Source organism: Calliphora vicina, chromosome 4 (genome assembly GCF_958450345.1).
Source record: "Calliphora vicina chromosome 4, idCalVici1.1, whole genome shotgun sequence".
Lineage (NCBI taxonomy): Eukaryota > Metazoa > Arthropoda > Insecta > Diptera > Calliphoridae > Calliphora > Calliphora vicina.
The window spans coordinates 112,806,822-112,826,596 of NC_088783.1; the positions used below are offsets into that span (position 1 = coordinate 112,806,822).

The 19,775-nt window shown below is 24.0% G+C and overlaps 1 protein-coding gene across 8 annotated transcripts in view; it reads right to left on the reverse strand.

Moving 5' to 3' along the window:
• Positions 1-19,775, reverse strand: part of LOC135956281 (uncharacterized protein CG43867) — a 354,041-nt gene that overhangs the window by 281,088 nt on the left and 53,178 nt on the right. For 7 of the 8 annotated variants that reach the window (XM_065506722.1, XM_065506717.1, XM_065506716.1 and 4 more), the window contains exon 1: positions 16,658-16,910. The exons of the other annotated variant lie outside the window; for it this stretch is intronic. In XM_065506722.1, coding sequence (XP_065362794.1) covers positions 16,658-16,840 — 183 coding nt within the window. In that variant the 5' untranslated portion in view covers positions 16,841-16,910. Of the gene's footprint in view, positions 1-16,657; positions 16,911-19,775 lie in introns of those variants that run through there. 8 annotated transcript variants of the gene reach the window in all.

Here is a 19,775-nt window from a genome sequence, read left to right on the forward strand (position 1 = left end):
ACTATACTATGCTGCAATAAAGGGACAAAAAAAATAAAAATAAATAACTAGGAAAAAAAAGAAGGACATTATTATAATTCTAATATGGCTGGATGAATATAAAAAGGTTTCAGTTACACACACTTGGCTACAAATAATGTTCTAGTATGTACTAGTATATGGTTTTAGTGGTGGAAGTGGTTGTTATAATATTTTGTTTTTATTTAAATAAATTCACCTGTTTGGAGGTCATAAATCTTGTATTTTTAGACACTTTAAATAAAACACTGTATATGCAAACATTCTACCAAACAAAAAAGAAAAACTATTGCATACATTAAGGCTTTTTAAACATGCAATGTGTTTTCTGTTGTATAGAAATTTAAATGTTAGAAAATTCTTTACATTTATATTTCCATGTAATAAATGCAGAATGAAAACATTTCTAAATTGTTTAATAATTTTTATAGTCTAACTGTAGCAGTTTAATGACATTTTTTGTATCATTATTGTTTTTGGCCAATAACGAACAAACAAAAACTTAAATTGCCAATTGTTTTAGTTTAAGGCCTGTTGTTAAATGTTTTTACATTTACCAGCTCTTCAACACATATGACCTGCTCCATGTATGTTAACAATTGTCTTTCATACCTTTTTATTGTTTTGGGTATTGCTTTTCTCCTACCTCCCTCTCCCCTCCCCCTTTCCATTTCCACATTATTTTGTCTGTGTTTTCTTTTACTTCCGGTAGTTATTATTTTTATTGTGTTTTTTTTCTGTAATTGTGTGTCTGTTTTATATGAAAACAAGGTGTTGATCAATGGTTTTTATTATACTCATTAAAATATTGACCTAAGGGAGCCGTTAAGTAGACTATAATTTTATTTCGTTTGGCAGAAAATAAAGTTTTCTTTTGTAATTTGTTTGGGGACAATATTATAAATGAGCGAGGAGACTGTATGGCACAGGAAACAGTAGAAAAATAAAGGTATTTTGCAAAAACCAGGAAGAAATTACTTTAAATAACCTAAAAGTATGCTTTAAAATATAAAAAAACTGAAATGAAAGAGAACTAGAACTAGAACAGAACTAGAACAGAACTAGAACAGAACTAGAACAGAACTAGAACAGAACTACAACAGAACTAGAACAGAACTAGAACAGAACTAGAACAGAACTAGAACAGAACTAGAACAGAACTAGAACAGAACTAGAACAGAACTAGAACAGAACTAGAACAGAACTAGAACAGAACTAGAACAGAACTAGAACAGAACTAGAACAGAACTAGAACAGAACTAGAACAGAACTAGAACAGAACTAGAACAGAACTAGAACAGAACTAGAACAGAACTAGAACAGAACTAGAACAGAACTAGAACAGAACTAGAACAGAACTAGAACAGAACTAGAACAGAACTAGAACAGAACTAGAACAGAACTAGAACAGAACTAGAACAGAACTAGAACAGAACTAGAACAGAACTAGAACAGAACTAGAACAGAACTAGAACAGAACTAGAACAGAACTAGAACAGAACTAGAACAGAACTAGAACAGAACTAGAACAGAACTAGAACAGAACTAGAACAGAACTAGAACAGAACTAGAACAGAACTAGAACAGAACTAGAACAGAACTAGAACAGAACTAGAACAGAACTAGAACAGAACTAGAACAGAACTAGAACAGAACTAGAACAGAACTAGAACAGAACTAGAACAGAACTAGAACAGAACTAGAACAGAACTAGAACAGAACAGAACTAGAACAGAACTAGAACAGAACTAGAACAGAACTAGAACAGAACTAGAACAGAACTAGAACAGAACTAGAACAGAACTAGAACAGAACTAGAACAGAACTAGAACAGAACTAGAACAGAACTAGAACAGAACTAGAACAGAACTAGAACAGAACTAGAACAGAACTAGAACAGAACTAGAACAGAACTAGAACAGAACTAGAACAGAACTAGAACAGAACTAGAACAGAACTAGAACAGAACTAGAACAGAACTAGAACAGAACTAGAACAGAACTAGAACAGAACTAGAACAGAACTAGAACAGAACTAGAACAGAACTAGAACAGAACTAGAACAGAACTAGAACAGAACTAGAACAGAACTAGAACAGAACTAGAACAGAACTAGAACAGAACTAGAACAGAACTAGAACAGAACTAGAACAGAACTAGAACAGAACTAGAACAGAACAGAACAGAACTAGAACAAGAACAGAACAGAACAGAACAGAACTAGAACTAGAACTAGAACTAGAACAGAACTAGAACAGAACTAGAACAGAACTAGAACAGAACTAGAACAGAACTAGAACAGAACTAGAACAGAACTAGAACAGAACTAGAACAGAACTAGAACAGAACTAGAACAGAACTAGAACAGAACTAGAACAGAACTAGAACAGAACTAGAACAGAACTAGAACAGAACTAGAACAGAACTAGAACAGAACTAGAACAGAACTAGAACAGAACTAGAACAGAACTAGAACAGAACTAGAACAGAACTAGAACAGAACTAGAACAGAACTAGAACAGAACTAGAACAGAACTAGAACAGAACTAGAACAGAACTAGAACAGAACTAGAACAGAACTAGAACAGAACTAGAACAGAACTAGAACAGAACTAGAACAGAACTAGAACAGAACTAGAACAGAACTAGAACAGAACTAGAACAGAACTAGAACAGAACTAGAACAGAACTAGAACAGAACTAGAACAGAACTAGAACAGAACTAGAACAGAACTAGAACAGAACTAGAACAGAACTAGAACAGAACTAGAACAGAACTAGAACAGAACTAGAACAGAACTAGAACAGAACTAGAACAGAACTAGAACAGAACTAGAACAGAACTAGAACAGAACTAGAACAGAACTAGAACAGAACTAGAACAGAACTAGAACAGAACTAGAACAGAACTAGAACAGAACTAGAACAGAACTAGAACAGAACTAGAACAGAACTAGAACAGAACTAGAACAGAACTAGAACAGAACTAGAACAGAACTAGAACAGAACTAGAACAGAACTAGAACAGAACTAGAACAGAACTAGAACAGAACTAGAACAGAACTAGAACAGAACTAGAACAGAACTAGAACAGAACTAGAACAGAACTAGAACAGAACTAGAACAGAACTAGAACAGAACTAGAACAGAACTAGAACAGAACTAGAACAGAACTAGAACAGAACTAGAACAGAACTAGAACAGAACTAGAACAGAACTAGAACAGAACTAGAACAGAACTAGAACAGAACTAGAACAGAACTAGAACAGAACTAGAACAGAACTAGAACAGAACTAGAACAGAACTAGAACAGAACTAGAACAGAACTAGAACAGATCTAGAACAGAACTAGAACAGAACTAGAACAGAACTAGAACAAAAATCAATACTAGAACTAAAATAAATCTGAATCAATTTTCTTTCAAAATATTTTCTTTTATTGTTTTCAAATTGTTTAAGTTTTATTATTGTTTGTTATGGCTGTAAAAACTTATGCATACTTTTAGGGATTTTTAAAAAAAATTTATAAAAATTAGTTGAAAGAATATAATTTTGAAAAATTTTTATATGAACTTTGCAAAAAGTAGTAAATTACCTAAAATTTGTAATGGGATTTATTAATCGTATAAAAGTAAACTTGAAATCATTACAATTTTTCAATTTAAAAATAGTAGTAGAAATACTACTTTTTTAAAAAGTTTAAAATTTATAAATTTTTGTCTGAAATATGATTTACCAAATAATTTTTTAAAAAGTACGAAATTATTTAGTACTTTTTTACAAAAAGTAGTAAATTTTATAAAATATGTCATATAATTTGTAAAGCATATGAAAGTCAACCTGAAAACATTACAATTTTTCAATTTAAAAATAGTAGTAGAAATACTACTTTTTCAAAAAAGTATGCAATTTATAACGTTTTTGTCTGAAATATGATTTACCAAAATTTAAGCTTTAAGAAAATGTAAATTTTTATAATAATTTCCTAAATAGTACGAAATTATTTAGTACTTTTTTACAAAAAGTAGTAACTTTTATAAAATATGTCATATAATTTGTAAAGCATATGAAAGTCAACCTGAAAACATTAAAATTTTTCAATTTAAAAATAGTAGTAGAAATACTACTTTTTTAAAAAAGTACCGAATTCATCACTTTTTCATATACAATATATTTTACCAAAATTTTAACTTTAAGAAAATATAAATTTTTATAATAATTTTCTAAAAAGTACGAAATTATTTAGTACTTTTTTTTAAAAAAGTAGTAAATTTTGTAAAATATTTTATGGAAGTTATTAAGCATATTAAAGTAAACCTGAAAACATTAAAATTTTTTAATTTAAAAATAGTAGTAGAAATACTACTTTTTCAAAAAAGTATGCAATTTATAACTTTTTTGTCTGGAATATGTTTTACCAAAATTTTAACTTTAAGAAAATGTAAATTTTTATAATAATTTTCTAAAAAGTACGAAATTATTTAGTACTTTTTTACAAAAAGTAGTAAATTTTGTAAAATATATTATATAATTTATTAAGTATATTAAAGTAAACCTGAAAACATTAATATTTTTTAATTTAAAAATAGTAGTAGAAATACTACTTTTTTAAAAAAGTATGCAATTTATAACTTTTTTCTCTGGAATATGTTTTACCAAAATTTAAGCTTTAAGAAAATGTAAATTTTTATAATAATTTTCTAAAAAGTACGAAATTATTTAGTAGTTTTTTACATAAAGTAGTAAATTTTATAAAATATGGTATATAATTTGTAAAGCATATGAAAGTCAACCTGAAAACATTAAAATTTTTCAATTTAAAAATAGTAGTAGAAATACTACTTTTTTAAAAAAGTTTAAAATTTATAAATTTTTGTCTGAAATATGATTTACCAAAATTTTAGCTTTAAGAAAATTTATATTTTTATAATAATTTTCTAAAAAGTACGAAATTATTTAGTACTTTTTTAAAAAAAAGTAGTAAATTTTGTAAAATATGTTATATAATTTATTAAGCATATTAAAGTAAACCTGAAAACATTAAAATTTTTTAATTTAAAAATAGTAGTAGAAATACTACTTTTTTAAAAAAGTATGCAATTTATAACTTTTTTGTCTGGAATATGATTTACAAAAATTTAAGCTTTAAGAAAATGTAAATTTTTATAATAATTTTGTAAAAAGTACGAAATTATTTAATACTTTTTTTTAAAAAAGTAGTAAATTTTGTAAAATATTTTATATAGTTTATTAAGCATATTAAAGTAAATCTGAAAACATTCAAATTTTTCAATTTAAAAATAGTAGTAGAAATACTACTTTTTTAAAAAAGTATGCAATTTATAACGTTTTTGTCTGGAATATGTTTTACCAAAATTTAAGCTATAAGGAAATGTAAACTTTTATAATAATTTTCTAAAAAATACGAAATTAATTAGTACTTTTTTTAAAAAAGTAGTAAATTTTGTAAAATATTTTATGGAAGTTATTAAACGTATGCCAGTAAACCAGAAAACGGTATTATTTTTCAATTTTAAAATAGTAGTAGAAATACTACCTTTTTAAAAAAGTATGCAATTTATAACTTTTTTGTCTGGAATATGTTTTACCAAAATTAAGCTTTAAGAAAATGTAAACTTTTATAATAATTTTCTAAAAAAGTACGAAATTATTTAGTACTTTTTTTAAAAAAGTAGTAAATTTTGTAAAATATTTTATGGGAGTTATTAAACGTATGCCAGTAAACCAGAAAACGGTATTATTTTTCAATTTTAAAATAGTAGTAGAAATACTACTTTTTTTAAAAAGTACTGAATTCATCACTTTTTCATATAAAATATATTTTACCAAAATTTTAACTTTAAGAAAACGTAAATTTTTATAATAATTTTCCAAAAAGTACGAAATTATTTAGTACTTTTTTACAAAATTTTGCTAAATAAACCCGAATAAATTTTCTTTCAAAATATTTTCTTTTATTGTTTTCAAATTGTTTCAAGTTTTATTCTATATATTTGTTTACACAAAACCACTTTCCCTTGTTTTGTTATGGCTGCAAAAACTTAAGCATACTTTTAGGGTTTTTGTTTATAAAACATTTCAAATATCTCGATTTTGTTGCTTAAACTCTCTAGCGTAAATGTTTTTCATGTTAAAAATCATTAAAAAAGAAAATGCTGAAAAGCATTGAAAATACAACTTGAACAATATAAAACATAAAAAGCTTTTAAGTCTCTGAAGAGATTTCTGGTTAAAGCAGCCTTGAACATAAGAAGAAATGAATTATTTGAAACAAAAAGATTAAAATAAAACACAAAAATAAGTTAAACTTGAAATAAGTTGTAAAAGAAGCTGATTTAAATATCTTAAAAGACAGAAAATTTCGCAGAGTTTACAAACAAAACATGTCTAAAGATATTTACAAGCAAACAATAACAATATTTCGTTTTAAAACGTAACAACGTTTTTACTCACAATCCTGTGTTCATATAAATCACAACGGAAATGAAAAGTTCAAAATGTTACACAACTAAAATAGCGTAACATAAGTATGCTACAGAAGAAAAACACACACACAATACTCCCTAAAAATATGCAACACAAAATAGTAAAAATATAACGGGTAGCAAAAAAGGAGCAGTCACAGCTTGTTTTAACTTACAATTGACATTTGCCAACAAGATCCGCTTTTAGCCCAAAAAAAAAACACTCGTTTTAAATGGCTAAAAGAGAGTAAAGAATCCAAACACTGCAGACGACATTATAGACTGCTTTTTGGGGCTTCTGCACCCAAAACACACAGCCACTCAACACTCCTGCTCCTCCTACTCTACACCACTTCTTATATTTACAACCAAATACCTTTGGATTGTATGACAACAATGTACCGGAAAAAAATTACACTTTCTCTTATTTTATTTTACTGTTCTGGCATTATTGCCGGGTTGACAAAAATATTATAGGCAAAACAACGACAACAGCAACAAAACGCGACAATTTGGCATAAAGTTTTGTTGCTGGCAATCGAAATACAAAATACAACTGGAGGAGCACCACCAGAGCCAACAACAATAGCAACATTAACGCCATAAAATTGTAGAGTCAGCGTGCCGAAAAGTCATAAATCTTCTAACACGGCTGGTGGTCTACACTTACACAAGTCCCGAGTCGGCCACCCACTCCTCTACTGCCACCTACAGTCAGCCAACGCAATAAAACAAAATGGGCTTTAAAAATTAACATTGAAAACAACGAAAAATGCCTAGAATTCACAAAATATTTTTATGTTAAAGAAAAAACTGAATTTAAATTTTATATTTAACTTTTGGCGCTTGATTTTGGGTAACAAATAAAAAAATAAAACCCTTTAGACATTTAGATACCCAAATCTTTATTAAAAGCCCAAAAATTGGCTTTATTTCTCAATTTTAAAATAGTAGTAGAAATACTACTATTTTTAAAAAAGTACTTAAATCATAAATTTTTTATATTTTATATATAGTTTAACAAAATTTATTTAAAAAAAAATATTTTTTACAAAAATTTTCCAAAAAAGTACCAAATTATTTAGTAAATTTTTTTAAAAAAGTAGTAAATTATAAAAAAAATTCACTGGAAAGTTTTGTACAAATAAAAGTAATAATGAAAACATTAAAATTTTTCAATTTAAAAATAGTAGTAGAAATACTACTTTTTTAAAAAAGTACTGATTTCATTACTTGTTTATATACAATATATTTTACAAAAATTTTAACTATAAGAAAATGTACATTTTTATCAAAATTTTCTAAAAAGTACGAAATTATTTAGTACTATTTTTAAAAAAGTAGTAAATTTTGTAAAATATTTTATATAATTTATTAAGCATATTAAAGTAAACCTGAAAACATTAAAATTTCTTAATTTTAAAATAGTAGTAGAAATACTACTTTTTTAAAAAAGTATGCAATTTATAATTTTTTTGTCTGGAATATGATTTACAAAAATTTAAGCTTTAAAAAAATTTAATGTTTTATAATAATTTTCTAAAAAGTACGGAATTATTTAGTACTTTTTTACAAAAAGTAGTAAATTTTATAAAATATTTTATGGAAGTTATTAAGCATATTAAAGTAAACCTGAAAACATTAAAATTTTTCAATTTAAAAATAGTAGTAGAAATACTACTTTTTTAAAAAAGTTGTAAATTTATTACTTTTTTGTATGGCTGAATTATCTAAAATTTTTAAAGTTCTTTTTAAAAGTTTTAAAATTAAGTTTGAAATTAGTATTTTTTATTGATTTGAAAAAAGTAGTAAATCTACTACTTTTTTCAAAAAGTATGGAATTCAATACTTTTTTCAAATGTTATAATTTATTCTTGTTTAGTCATGTTTTATTTACCTTCTTAATTGTTTTTAATTTCTATAGGGTCTTTTGGAAATGGCTTTGTTTTACATACTTTTTTCTTATTTGCTTTATTTTAACCATTAATCATTGTTCTCTGTCTAACATTTTGATCAAGGTTCTAATGTTTAACTAACAGCCTTTTTATTTTGCTTTTGCCTTTCTTTACTGTGTAGAGGAGTCTCAGTCAATATGAAATATTATTTTTGGAATTTAGTGGTTGTGTTGTGCCAAAATAACAAGGTGTAGTTTTAGGAGATTTTTTTTATATTCCGAACAAACTAGACGGCTTGACGCCACAGCATAAACACACAAGTGTAAAGTTAGACGAAAGAAAGGCAATGAAAATTAACTTGTTATGAATTATTATAAAGTTTCAGGTACTTTTAGGGGGTTTTCATTAGAGCAGTGAAGAGTATGTAGTTTTAAAACAAAATAAAACAAAAATTAAAGCATACTTTTGTGTGTTAAATGAAAAATTAAAGTTTTTAACTTAAATTTAAGTTTGTTTTGTAAAAGAGTAAGAGAAATTGAAATGAAATTGTTTAAACATGTGCTGCATTCCATACCATTTAAATTACCAACCATAAAATTGTATAATTTAGTAAGCAGTCAGCCAACTATGGCCTATTTTAAGGCTGCTTGATTCACAAAACAATTTTCTTTCGATTTTATAATACAAAATATCTGTTATTTTAACAAAGTCTTAGCTAGTAACCCAATTTTTTTTTTGGGTTTTTTTAAGGCTACTTAACTTTAAAACAATTTTATGTAGCCTACTTTTCACAGGCTTATAAATAAATAGTATTAGTAGTGTTGCCTACTTTTTGGCTTTGCTCTAACTTATTATTTCTTCTTTGTACAAATTGCCTTGAAATACCATTTGACAAATGCCATCATCTTAACTGACAACAATAAATTGTGTCACAATAAAATGGTCAGAGAAAATAAAGTTTGAACAAAACAATAGCATATATAAGAGAATAAAAGAAAACCTAAAATAGAAAATGTCAACAAAGTTTAAATGACCCAATCTTTAACACACCAAAAAAAAACTTTCACACTACGAAATGTAAAAACAACATAAGAGAATGTTAAGAAAACTTAACAACAAAAAAAAACGAAACCCAAATAAAACTGATGATAAACATATTCATATCTATCTTATTTGATTTGATGAGGCTCTCGTTTTATATTATTTAAACAAATCTAAAGTTAGATCATTTGAGACTTATTGCAAAATGTACCCTAATAACAAGGGTGATAAATGAAGCAGAAATTTGAAACTTACTATTTAAAATAAAACTAAACAAAAGTAATTTTATTTAAATTAAAGAAACTTAAGGAAAACTTGAAGAAAACTTGAATGAAATTTATTAAATAAATAAAATTAAGCATGAAAAACATTATTATTTTTCAATTCTAAAATAGTAGTAGAAATACTACTTTTTCAAAAAAGTTTAAAATTTATAAATTTTTGTCTGAAATATGATTTACCAAAATTTCAGCTATAAAAAAATATAAACTTTTATAATAATTTTTTAAAAAGTACGAAATTATTTAGTACTTTTTTACAAAAAGTAGTAAATTTTGTAAAATATTTTATATAATTTATTAAGCATATTAAAGTAAACCTGAAAACATTAAAATTTTTTAATTTAAAAATAGTAGTAGAAATACTACTTTTTTAAAAAAGTTGTAAATTCATAACTTTTTTAGATACATTATATTTTATCAAAATTTTAGTTTTAAGAAAATGTAAATTTTTATAATAATTTTCTAAATAGTACGAAATTATTTAGTACTTTTTTAAAAAAAGTAGTAAATTTTATAAAATATGGTATATAATTTGTAAAGCATATTAAAGTAAACCTGAAAACATTAAAATTTTTTAATTTAAAAATAGTAGTAGAAATACTACTTTTTTAAAAAAGTTGTAAATTCATAACTTTTTTAGATACAATATATTTTAGCAAAATTTTAGTTTTAAGAAAATGTAAATTTTTATAAAAATTTGTTAAAAAGTACGAAATTATTTAGTACTTTTTTACAAAAAGTAGTAAATTTTGTAAAATATTTTATGGAAGTTATTAAGCATATTAAAGTAAACCTGAAAACATTAAAATTTTTAATTTAAAAATAGTAGTAGAAATACTACTTTTTTAAAAAAGTTGTGAATTCATAACTTTTTTAGATACATTATATTTTAGCAAAATTTTAGTTTTAAGAAAATGTAAATTTTTATAATAATTTTCTAAATAGTACGAAATTATTTAGTACTTTTTTACAAAAAGTAGTAAATTTTATAAAATATGGTATATAATTTGTAAAGCATATGAAAGTAAACCTGAAAACATTAAAATTTTTTAATTTAAAAATAGTAGTAGAAATACTACTTTTTTAAAAAAGTTGTAAATTCATAACTTTTTTAGATACATTATATTTTAGCAAAATTTTAACTTTAAGAAAATGTAAATTTTTATAATAATTTTCTAAAAAGTATGGAATTATTTAGTACTTTTTTACAAAAAGTAGTAAATTTTATAAAATATTTTATGGAAGTTATTAAGCATATTAAAGTAAACCTGAAAACATTAAAATTTTTCAATTTAAAAATAGTAGTAGAAATACTACTTTTTGAAAAAAGTATGGAATTCATTACTTTTTTGTCTACCATACATTTTAACAAAATTTAAACATTAAGAAATTGACATTTTGTATAAAAAATTCCCGAAAACTACTAAATTATTTAGTACTTTTTTTAAAAAAAGTAATAATTTTCATAAAATTTGTAATGGAATTTATTAAACGTATAAAAGTAATGTTGAAAATAATATTATTTTTCAAATCTAAAATAGTAGTAGAAATACTACTTTTTGAAAAAAGTATGGAATTCATTACTTTTTTGTCTACCATACATTTTAGAAAAATTTAAACATTATGAAATTGACATTTTTTATAAAAAAATTCCCGAAAACTACTAAATTATTTAGTACTTTTTTTAAAAAAAAGTAATAATTTTCATAAAATTTGTAATGGAATTTATTAAACGTATAAAAGTAATGTTGAAAATAATATTATTTTTCAATTCTAAAATAGTAGTAGAAATACTACTTTTTCAAAAATGCTTTATATACATACCATATGGAATTTGTTAATTAAAATCGTTTTATTAAGAAAATTTTAAATTGTTTACATCATGTAAATAATGTAATTTACAAATATTTCCAAGAAAAACATAAAATTTAAATAAAATATTTGATTTTTCCCTATTATAATGAATTTTTTTACTCGATGTAAATACTTTTTTACATTGTTGACATGGTGTAAACAAAGTATTTCGTGTAAATATTATTTAAAACTATTTTAGTAGTTGTTGTAAGTATTGTATGCCGTGAAAACTAATTATTTACCTTCATGTAAATAATAGGTAAATAATGTTAGTATTTATATACAGTCGTGTAAACAATGTGTAAACATAACAAAATCTGCTAGAAGACTTTAATTTCTTTATAGCAATTTACTAATAACATTTCAAATAATTTTTTACATGAGGTAAAAAATAGGTAAATACTATATATACATGGAAAATATTACACCTAAACAAGTAAACAATGAAGAGTTCTTCCGTTTTTTTCTGGTCATGTAAACAATGTGTAAAATTGTCTAAAATGTATGGAACTGTTTCATTTCTTTACTCTACTTTATAGAAAACACTTCAGATAATTTTTTACATGAGGTAAATAATAGGTAAACAATGTAAATATTCCCTGAAAATATGTCAACAATTAATGGTTTTTAAAATTTTCTCAAAAACATTTCAAAATTACTATAAAAATTAACTCCTTGTTTAAATTTTACCTAGATGTTAATATTTTCTTATAAGCTTCTTTCTCCATTCATTAAACTGAAATTTGTTACCTCGCCTTTAAACTAAAGGCCAAAAACTTAACTAATCAGAAACTAAAACGGTTAACGACTAGAAAAACTAAGATAATTTTCTTACTGAACACACACCAAAAAGAACACAATTTATTTAGAAAAAAAACCAAAAAAATCCTTGTTAAGGTTACCCAAAAACTGATGGCAATATGAAAAATAAGCAAAACGAAACTAAAAACAAACTAAACACGCCCGGCAAACACACTAACGAACTCTAAAAGAGGGAAAGAAAAAAAGGGTTTTTGCTTGTTTACGGTTTTCTAAGGGGATTTGACTTCAATTAGGATTAATACACCAGATACCAACAACCAAATGAAGGAATGAAAAATAGAAAAAAAAAACTTAAATGGAAATCTTTAAAACAAAATTGCGTAATATGGCAAAAAAAATAAGAAACCAAAATTTGTAAAATTTAAAGAAAAGAAATTTCCTAAATTTCTGTAAAAACTTTAAATTTAGTGTAAAAAGGTCAGGTTATATTGTTAGAACTTCTAAATTTTTTAAAAATATTGATGGCAAATTATTGATTATTAAAATCTAAATAATTTCCTTCATTTCTTTAAGTTTTTTAAAAAAAGGTCAAAGGTCATATTTGAAAAAAATCAATATTTTGCAGAAATATTAAAGCAATATAATTCTAGTTAAAGATTTAATTTACTTTTAACTAAAATTGGTAAAAATTTTAAGTATTTGGAAAAAGGTCTAAAGGTCACCAATTTAAATTATCTAGATTTAAATTAAATATTGATAAAAAAATAATTCATAAAATTTTAACCAATTTTATAGACTATTTAATAAAAAGTTCTTAATTTATTTACAAAGGTATTGATAACAAATGATTTATTATTAAAATCTAAATAATTCTATAGAAACATTTCTTTGAATTCTCAAATTTTGAAAAAGGTCAAAGGTCATATTTTATAAAAAATATAATTTTGAAAAAAATATTGATGAAAAATAATTCTAATTAAAGAAATATTTAAATAAATATAAAATTTTCTTAAATTTTTATAAAATTCTGCAAAAATTTTAAATTTTTTAAAGAAAGGTCAAAGGTCATGTTCTTAAAACTTTTACAATTTACATAGATATTGATGCCAACTGATAAATTATTTAAATTAAACTTATTCTATGGAAAAATTTCTTTAAATTCTTTAAGTTTTGTAAAAAAAGGTCAAAGGTCATTATTTTAAAATTCATTATTTTGTCAAAATATTAATAATAAATAATTCTAATTGCAGTAATAATGTATTTTATATAAAATTTTCTTAAAATTTCCATAAATTCTGGAAAAAATTTTAATTCTTTAAAAAAGGTCAAAGGTCATGTTCTTCAAACTTTTACATTTTACATAAATATCGATGGAAAATTATTTATTATTAAAATTAAAGTAATTCATAGAAAATTTTCTTGAATTATAGAATTTTTTAAAAAAAAAGGTCAAAGGTCATCATTTTAAAAATCTTGAATTTGCTAAATTATTGATGAAAAATAATTCTATTTACAAAATTAATGTATTTTATATGAAATGTTCTTAAATTTTTTATAAAATCGGGAACAAATTTTAAATTTTATAAGAAAGGTCAAAGGTCATGTTCTTAAAACTTTTACAATTTACATAGATATTGATGCCAAATTATTTATTATTAAAATTAATTTAATTCTATAGATAAATTTAATTGAATTATAGAAATTTTTAAAAAAAGGTCAAAGGTCATCATCAGGGAAACCAAAATATGCAAATGCATGTTTTTTCTGGTGAGTCTAATGAGCACATGGATAAGATATTTACACGTTTCAGAACTATTTAAGAATTTTGGCATCGATTTCTTAGTGCATATTTTTGCATATTTTACCCTTAAATACATATTTTTGCATATATTTGTTTTAAGAGCATATTTATGTCATATTTTGCGTTTTTAGAGCATATTTTACTGTTTAATAGCATATTTTGAGTTTACCAAACACAAATTTTGTCTTACTTATTTTTCGCTGTTGTGTTACAGGTTTTTACTTCCTTTGTTTAAAAATCAAAATTGAAAAATAGATGGCTTTTCACCAAAAAAAAAATTAAAAAAAAAAAAAAAATTTTTTTAAATTTAAAATAACAATTCGAAAAATTTTTTTATTCACAAAATGAAAAAACTGAAAAAAAATTTTTCTTCACCTAAAAATATTTAAATTTTTTATTTTGAAGTATTAATTATATAAATGGTATATAAGATTCGGCACTGCCGAATATAGCTCTCTTACTTGTTTCAATATAAAATAAGCACTATTTTAATAATAGCTCCATCTAAATATAAAATTTTAGTTCTAATTCAAACTTAACCGTTCTAAGTATTAAAGAAATATTGTCTTTTAAATTTGCTCCTGTAACATCAGTTAATGTCGAAAGAACATTTTCTATGTTTAAAAATGTTTTCAGATCCAATAGACAACGATTTTTATTTGAAAATTTAAGTAAATTTTTTTTGGTTAAAAATTATGTAAAAGTTTGTTTTTTTAAGAGCATATTTTTTAAATTTTAAGAGCATATTTTAAAGTTTTTACTGCATATTTAAAGCGCCTAAAACGCTTTTTTTAGAGCATATTTCCGGTTTCCCTGGTCATCATTATAAAAATCTTGATTTTGCTAAATTATTAATGACAAATAATTCTAATTACCGAATAAATGTAGTTTATATAAAATTTTCTTAAATTTTTTATAAAATCGGGAAAAAATTTTAAATTTTATAAGAAAGGTCAAAGGTCATGTTCTTAAAACTTTCACATTTTACTTGAATATTGATGTCAACTTATTTATTATTAAGATTAAAGTAATTCTATAGAAAATTTTCTTGAATTATAGAAATTTTTAAAAAAAGGTCAAAGGTCACAATTTTAAAAATCATTATTTTGCAAAAAATATTAATGGGAAATAATTCTAATTACCGAATTAATGTATTTTATATAAAATTTTCTTAAAATTTCCATAAATTCTGGGAAAAATGTTAATTCTTAAAGAAAGGTCAAAGGTCATGTTCTTAAAACTTTTACATTTTACGTAAATATTGATGGTAAATTATTTATTATTAAAATTAAGGAAATTCGGTAGAAAATTAGCTTGAATTATAGACTTTTTTTAAAAAAGGTCAAAGGTCATCAGTTTAAAAATCTTTATTTTTGCAAAAATATTAATGGGAAATAATTCTTATTACCGAATTAATGTATTTTATATAAAATTTTCTTAAAATTTCCATATTCTATAGAAAATTTTCTTGAATTATAGAAATTTTTTAAAAAAAGGTCAAAGGTCAGCATTCTAAAAATCTTGATTTTGCCAAATTATTGATGAAAAATATATGTATCTATTTACAGAGTTAATGTATATTATATAAAATTTTCTTAAAATTTCCATAAATTCTGGAAAATTTTCTTGAGTTATAGAAATTTTTAAAAAAAAGGTCAAAGGTCATAATTTTAAAAATCTTGATTTTGCTAAATTATTAATGACAAATAATTCTAATTACAGAATTAATGTATTTTATATAAAATTTTCTTAAAATTTCTATAAATTCTGGACAAATTTTTAATTTTTTAAGAAAGGTCAAAGGTCATGTTCTTAAAAGTTTTACATTTTACGTAAATATTGATGGTAAATTATTTATTATTAAAATTAAGGAAATTTGGTAGAAAATTAGCTTGAATTATAGACTTTTTTTAAAAAAGGTCAAAGGTCATCAGTTTAAAAATCTTTATTTTTGCAAAAATATTAATGGGAAATAATTCTTATTACCGAATTAATGTATTTTATATAAAATTTTCTTAAAATTTCCATAAATTCTGGAAAATTTTCTTAGTTATAGAAATTTTTAAAAAAAAGGTCAAAGGTCATAATTTTAAAAATCTTGATTTTGCTAAATTATTAATGACAAATAATTCTAATTACAGAATTAATGTATTTTATATAAAAATTTTCATAAAATCGGGAAACAATTTTTAATTTTATAAGAAAGGTCAAAGGTCATGTTTTTAAAACTTTTACATTTTACTTGAATATTGATAAAAAATTATGTATTATTAAAATTAAGGAAATTCGGTAGAAAATTAGCTTGAATTATAGATTTTTTTTAAAAAAGGTCAAAGGTCATCAGTTTAAAAATCTTTATTTTTGCAAAAATATTGATGAAAAATTATTCTTATTAAAAAAAAATCATTTATTTTATATAACAATCTGTAAAAATGTTACAAATTATGGAAAAAGTTTAAATTTTGTTTTAAATAAATATCAAAATAATAATTAAAATTTACACAAAAGCCCCCACCTTACCTTTCTCAACATATCGTCCAGTGAATCGGCATCCAAACCCGTATAATTATTATTAAACTGTGTCGAGCAATTGGAGGAATTGCTGGTGTAACGTTTGCGGCGACCCATGGCGGGAGAGTTCACCAACGAATTGGGACCACTCGAAGCATAACAACCTGATGCCATCAGCAAACCCGGATACATGGTATGATGGTGCAAAGGTGGCGTTGAAGAGCCACTTAAACAACCACTGCCAGCACAACAAATACTAGAGCCACCGCCTCCACCAACACCACCACCCGCATGACCATGTGAGGAACATTGTTTTAAATTGACTATTGCTGGATGCTGTTGGGGCGAGTGATGCATGTGTTGCAAGGTGGCAGCTGAGAGCGTATGATGCAGATGATGCTGTTGCTGCTGATATGCTGATGTTAAGATCTTGGAGGGTGAAGAGTTGACGGACGAACAATTGGAATGTGTAGAGATATGTAGATTTTTATTGTTGCTGGTAACACAAACACCACCACCACCACCTCCATTACTGCTATTGTTTGTTGCTGCAGTTGTATTTAGGCAACCATTGGTGTTTGTTTGTGTTAATTCCTGGCTTGCAACCGATGATGAATTTGGTTGTGTCATCATCATTTCCTGCTGCATTTGTTGATGATGACGATGCTTTTTCAAAGTACTATTGTTGCTGCTGCTGTTGTTGGTGTTGGTGTTGCTGTGACTGTTGCTGCAGGGCGGGGAGCAACTGTTTTTGCGTAAACGTTGCTGTTGTTGTGGTTCATCACACAACATCATGGTGTTATCCATTATATTTAAATATTTCCTTTTTTTTTTTTTTTTTTGGTTTTTCAAAAAAACCTCCGAAAACTTTTCACTGATATGATGTTATATTCAACACATTTTTTTGAAATGATTTCTGTTTTTTTTTTTTGATGATATTTGTATTTAAAAAAGTTTATTTTTTTTTGTAAAATAAATAATTTTTTCTCTGCCACACTGTTGATTTATATTTTAAAATTTTTATTTATTCATTTATTATGCACAAGATTTATTGGTATATTTAATTGTTTATTGTAAACATTTTTCGGTTTATGTTGTGGATTTCATTCATTTTCATTTTCTTTTTTTGTCATTACACTCAAACTCAATTTCGCATTATTATGGCTTTTAATTACTAGTAGTTTTTTGTTAAATATTTGTTTTTTTTTGCAATTTTTTTCTAGCACATTTTTAGGCGTATTGGTTTATTAAATTCCTCATGTTGATGTGTTTTTTCTTTTTTTTGGGTGGATGATGGCAAATTTTTATTTCATTTGAAATTTATGGTTTGTTTGGGTAAATTTATTAAATAAAATCATGTTTTTTTTTCTTGTTAGTTTGATTAAAATTACTGGAAAATTAATTAGTATGAGAATACAAATTTAAAGCATACTTTAAGGCGTTATATATAAAATTTTTTAAAGGAAATTGAACAATTTTGCAATAATGAAATAAAAACTTAAATAAATAAAGCCTAACAAAATATTAAAAAAATAATAAGGCGAAAGGTCAAAGGTCATATTAATAAAAGTTCTATATTTTCTAAATTTAATGACAGTAAATCATTTAGAACAGAAGCAAAAGCAATTTCATGCTAAATTTTTTGAAAAATTCAAAGAAATTTCAAAAAGGTCAAATGAGGCAGGCAAATAATTTAAATGTAACTTTTTATTAATTCTACAGCAAAATTTTGCAAATATTACTCAAATTTTAAATTTTTGGTTTAAAGGTCAAAGGTCATATTAATAAAAGTTCTATATTTTCTAAATTTAATGACAGTGACTCATTTAAAACAGAAAAAAAAACAATTTCATGTAAATTTTTTTTTATAAATTCAAAAAAATTTGAACGAGGTCAAAGGTCATGCCTTTAAAACGTCTTTATTTACTGAAAATGAGGCAGGCAAATAAATTAAATTTAAGTTTTTATTAATTCTACATCAAAATTTTGCAAATATTATTAAAATTTCAAATCTTTTGCTTGAAGGTCAAAGGTCATATTTATAAAAGTTCTATATTTTCTAAATTTAATGATAGCAACTCATTTAGAACAGAAACGAAAGCAATTTCATGCTAAAATTGTTGAAAAATTCAAAGAAATTTCAAAAAGGTCAAAGGTCATGCCTTTAAAACGACCTTATTTACTAAAAATATTGCAAGCAAGTAATTGAAATGTAAGTTTTAAATAATTATTTATCAAAATTTTGGAAATATTCAAATTAAATTTAATTTTTTGTATGAAGGTCAAAGGTCATATTAATAAAAGTTCTATATTTTCTAAATTTAATGACAGTAAATCATTTAAAACAGAAAAAAAAGCAATTTCATGTAAAAATTCAAAGAAATTTGAACGAGGTCAAAGGTCATGCCTTTAAAACATCTTTATTTACTGAAAATGAGGCAGGCAAATAATTTAAATGTAAGTTTTTATTAATTCTACAGCAAAATTTTGCAAATATTATTAAAATTTCAAATTTTTTGCTTGAAGGTCAAAGGTCATATTAATAAAACTTTTATATTTTCTAAATTTAATGACAGTAAGTGCATTTAAAACAGAAACGGAAGAAATTCCATGCAAAAATTTTTGAAAAATTCAAAGAAATTTGAATGAGGTCAAAGGTCATGCCTTTAACATGTCTTTATTTACTGAAAATGAGGCAGGCAAATAATTGAAATGTAAGATTTAAATAATTATTTACCAACATTTTGGAAATATTCAAATTAAATTTAATTTTTTGTTTAAAGGTCAAAGGTCATATTAATAAAAGTTCTATATTTTCTAAATTTTATGACAGTAACGCATTTAGAACAGAAGCAAAAGCAATTTCATGCAAAAAATGTTCGAAAAATTCAAAGAAATTTGAATGAGGTCAAAGGTCATGCCTTTAAAACATCTTTATTTACTAAAAATATTGCAAGCAAGTAATTGCAATGTGAGATTCTAATATTTCTTTACCAAAATTTTGTTAAAATTTCTAAAGGTTTTGTAAAATTTGTTAAAAAGGTCAAAGGTCATTCTACAAAAACTTATTTATTTTACCAAATTATGACTATTTAAAGTTGTAATATTCTAAATATAATGAATTTAT